At 43.5% G+C, this 4,463-nt stretch overlaps 1 protein-coding gene across 4 annotated transcripts in view; it reads right to left on the bottom strand.

Moving 5' to 3' along the window:
* GREB1L (GREB1 like retinoic acid receptor coactivator) overlaps nt 1-4,463 on the bottom strand; it is a 315,577-nt gene that overhangs the window by 79,090 nt on the left and 232,024 nt on the right. For all 4 annotated transcript variants that reach the window (XR_005195569.1, XM_017498857.2, XM_017498849.2 and 1 more), the window contains 2 exons: nt 3,743-3,877; nt 1,318-1,515 (listed from right to left, as the gene is read on the bottom strand). Coding sequence is in view for 3 of the 4 variants with exons in the window: in XM_017498857.2 (XP_017354346.1) it covers nt 1,318-1,515; nt 3,743-3,877 (333 nt within the window). In the remaining variant the exon portion in view is untranslated. The remainder of the gene's footprint in view (nt 1-1,317; nt 1,516-3,742; nt 3,878-4,463) is intronic.

Below are 4,463 nucleotides of genomic sequence, written 5' to 3' on the forward strand. Positions count from 1 at the left end.
AAAAAAAAAAAAAAAAAGAAATGCAGAATCCGGCTGGGTGTCGTGGCTCATGCCTGTAATCCCAGTACTTTGGGAGGCTGAGGCTGGTGGATCACTTGAGATCAGAGTTCGAGACCAGCCTGGCCAATATAGTGAAACGCTGTCTCTACTAAAAATACAAAAATTGCTGGGCATGGTGGCACACACCTGTAATCCCAGCTATTTAAGAGAGGCTGAGGCAAGAGAATTGCTTGAACCAGGGAGGTGGAGGTTGCAGTGAGCCAGGATTGCGCCACTGCACTCCAACTTGGGCGACAGAGAGAGACTCCAACAACAAAAATAAATAAATAAAATAAGATAGGTGCAGTGGCTTATGCCTGTAATCCCAGCACTTTGGGAGGCTGAGGGCCATCCTTGCCTTGAGAAAATTTCTCTTCCTCAATAACTGACTAGATTCTAGTGCTACAGATTACATCATGGATTTAACAGTATCTGGCAAACATAAACATCAATTTACCCTTGACCTTGAGGGAAAAAGGAGAGAGTACTTTGACGGAAAACTTCAGACAAACTCAAAATAACAAAGTGCTTTTTTTTTTTTTTTTTTGAGACAGAGTCTTGCTCTGTTGCCAGGCACTAGGCTGAAGTGCAACAGTGCGATCTCAGCTCACCGCAACCTCCGCCTCCTGGGTTCAAGCAATTCTCCTGCCTCAGCCTCCCCAGTAGCTGGGATTACAGGTGCATGCCATCATGCCCAGCTAATTTATATATTTTTTAGTAGAGATGGGGTTTCACCATGTTGGCCAGGATGGTCTCGATCTCTTGACCTCGTGATCCGCCCACCTTGGCCTCCCAAAGTGCTAGGATTACAGGTATGAGCCACCTCACCTGGCCAACAAAGTGCTTTTATGATTATGATTATTATTTTTTTTTGAGATGGAGTCTCGCTTTGTCACCCAGGCTGGAGTACAATGGCATGATCTCAGTTCACTGCAACTTCCGCCTCCAGGGTTCAAGCAATTCTCCTGCCTCAGCCTCCCAAACAGCTAGGATTAGGCATCTACTATCATGCCCAGCTAATTTTTGTATTTTTAGTAGAGACGAGGTTTCATCATGTTGGCCAGGCTAGTGTCAAGCTCCTGACCTCAAGCGATCCACCTGTCTCGGCCTCCCAATGTGCTAGGATTACAGGCATGAGCCACCAAGTCTGACCACTTTTATGATTTTATTACTGAAGGTTTTAAGCAACCTATAAACATTTGGATTATGCAAACAATAGAGGCAGAGGGGATCTGAAGCTGGATCTGGGTGGGCTCCTCTTTGAAAGTTCACTCTTACCTGATTGTCGAATCCGTTGAAGAGTTTGCTGCACCAACACCTCCGACCTGGGGACGATGATGATGAAGTCTACTTTGCTGAAGTGACCAAGGTCCAGGCTCTGGCTGCCACTGTCTGCTATAGCACACACCTGGGATAAGAGTTTTCTGGCAACTGTTAGCTGCGGTTGATAAATTTGGAAGGTTTCGCTATCTAAATCTACAATTTAAAAAGAAGTCATAAAAAAAAAAAAAGAAGTCATAAGAACAAGGTTAATTTACTTCCATAATGGCCACTGTGAATCTCTATGAGGACACATACCACACACACGGTAATGTAATGCTATCTCACTAAGAATTCTCACCTGCTATTTGCACTCTCTATTGAGTTTTAATAGATTTGCCTATTTTCCCTGAAACGTGGATGAAAGGATGTGCTCAGGAGTGGACGTGGCAGTTTTGCAAATGTATTATTTTAAAATTGATTGGTTATCTCACAAATGCCTAATTCAACACCCCCTATCCCAACCAGAAGTGGAGGAGACAGACTACACTCTCGGAGCTGGTGCCGGGACTCAGCTACGGAAAAGGAAATGTTTCCAGTTTTCTTTAGGAATATCAGGACAGGCCAGTGCCCTCGCCCCGACCCAGTTCAAGGAAAGAAAGGTTGCTGTAATGATCATGATGCTGAGTTCCTTTGAGCTTTTCTGGATACCGCTACAGTAAACATTTCCTCTTCAGCAAGTCAGTTGCAACATGGTTGGAAATTCCCTTCCCAGCAACTACATAACATGGGTCATGGAAACACGACTTTCACCTTTTTTCCCACTCGATTCCACTTTGCCAGTGCTGTGACCTGGCAGGTCTAGGTGGTTGTGGCCAGCTCCAGGCTGACGGCTGGACTATCTGAAGACACCTGACTCATGACATAGCCAGCTGGCCACTCAGCAGGTGACATATTACAAAAACATTGCCCAGATACTCTAGCAGGTCAGTAACTTTTTATTGCAAGTATATCAAGCAATCTTTCTTAAACGTGCATCGGCATCCACACGCACTATGAAACAAGTTTAGTCAGCTAACTAGGTGAGCAGGCAACATCCAATGCTTCTTTAAAGCACTCCTTTTTATCAGGAACCCATGCGGCAGTTTAACTGCAACAGGGCCTAATTAACCCATGCTAATTAATGTTTTCTAAAATCAAATGCAACTGAGGCAAAGACAGTCATCAACATATCCCAGTTATCATGGACACTGACAGCAAGTGGAGATTTATATGTACAGTCTCCCTAGTGGTTAAGAGAACCCACTGGAAAAGCCCAAAGCTGAAACTTTTAGTAGAAGCCCAAATAGTCTTTGTACCACAGACTACTAATCAAAATACATCTGTCTTTTGATATAGGCTGTTATTTCCTTCATTTCACAGATTGGATGGGTGGGGACTAAATATACACATAACTTTGTAGAATTTTACTTAGCAAGTTTTGAAGCTTGAGAAAATATAAATATGTCTTTAAAAAATGTTTTTTAAACAGGGAACCAAGAATGTACTTGGGATGAGAACATTTAAATTCTAAATGTGTTAACAATTCAAAACAGTTAATATAAACACATTTTAGATCATCTGGATGATCACTTTATTACCAAATACCATTGAGAAGTCAAACATTTTATTGCCTGTATTTGCATTTGTTTTTACAACAGAGCTGACTGCCAAGCCATGCTACTTTTATTGCTTGAGACAATCCTAATATATAAATGATGCATTCCTAACAAGTGGGGGCCAAGAGGCTGTCAGCAGCAGCTTATTTGGGTCTGTTTCCCATCTATCCTTTCTCCTATTCTTTTTTTCTGTCCTGTCCTATGCCATTCCTGTCAATCAGTGAACTGGGGAAGGACTGAAACCCAAATGAATCCAGTCTAACGACCAGGCACCTCATCCCTGACGGTCCCCCTTTGAGCCCCTGAAGCTTGTTGTAGGGCAGATGACATGCTGGTAGCGCTTCTCTGTCTCCCAGGAAAGCCTCACTATCCCTGAGAAAATGTGTATTTTACAGGTCAGAGAGTAAGTGAAGGAGCAGGAGCTGGGGGCCCTGCACTGCCTATAGTCTGACTCTTTCAGACAGTTTTTTGAAATCCTCTGGTCGCAGATGGTGGAGCTAAGGAAGATGCACCAATGTCCTGGAATCTTTCAGAGAAAAAAGAGAGAGTGCTTAAGATAAAGTCTTTGATTTTCATTCCAGAAGACTTTTACTAGGAACAAGGCCTTTGATCCAGGCCACATGGGAAAGCATTTTTAATTTGAACCAGGTTTATCATGTAGACAATCAGGAAAAGGCTGTTGTGGTCTGTGAATTGAAGAATCCTCAAAACCCTCAGAATGACTTAGTTTTTACAATGTCTGTCCTAAGGACTAACTTCCTCCTCTTGGTCTGAGATGACATTACCCAGGTTTTGTGTGGGCATCATAGTAGCAGCCTCCTGAGGTGACACGCATTCATTAACGTCTCCATTGAAAGGGACAACCACACTGTCTCCTCTTCTTTGTTGCATTTTTTCCAACAGCTTGTCTAGGTCATCTCCTGTTACAAAATAAAGTAGTGATAAGAAGGTTTCAAGGAAGGGTATGTTTATTTCGTTTTTATCTGTCTCCGAGTTGGGGAGTCAGGCTGTTCTCAGTAGATTTGTTGGTCTGCCAGCAATTCGTATCAGCATTTACACTTGGCCACCTTTATAGTATAGTGGTATCTCTATAACAAGAGCTACTCTCATTGATATAGTGCTTACAATTTACATGCTTTCACATGTTGTATCTCTTTTGACCTTTCTAATGCTCAAAAGCAAGCAGAATGGAATTAGAAAACTGAGTTCCAGGCTGGATGCAGTGGCTCATGCCTGTAATCCCATTACTTTGCAAGGCCAAGGCACAGGAGGATCGCTTGAGGCCAGGAGCTGGAGTCTAGTTTGGGCAACAAAGGGAGACCCTGTCTGTACAAAAAATTTAAAAATTAGCCAGGGATGGCGGCACATGTCTGTGGTCCCAGCTACTCGGGAGGCTGAGGTGGGAAGATCACTTGAGCCAGTAGAGGGGGGTGGTGTCAAGCAGTAAGCTATGATCACGCCGCTGCACTCCAGCCTGGGCGACAGAGCAAGACCCTGTCAAAAAAA

Source organism: Cebus imitator, unplaced genomic scaffold (genome assembly GCF_001604975.1).
Source record: "Cebus imitator isolate Cc_AM_T3 unplaced genomic scaffold, Cebus_imitator-1.0 Scaffold12, whole genome shotgun sequence".
Classification (NCBI taxonomy): domain Eukaryota; kingdom Metazoa; phylum Chordata; class Mammalia; order Primates; family Cebidae; genus Cebus; species Cebus imitator.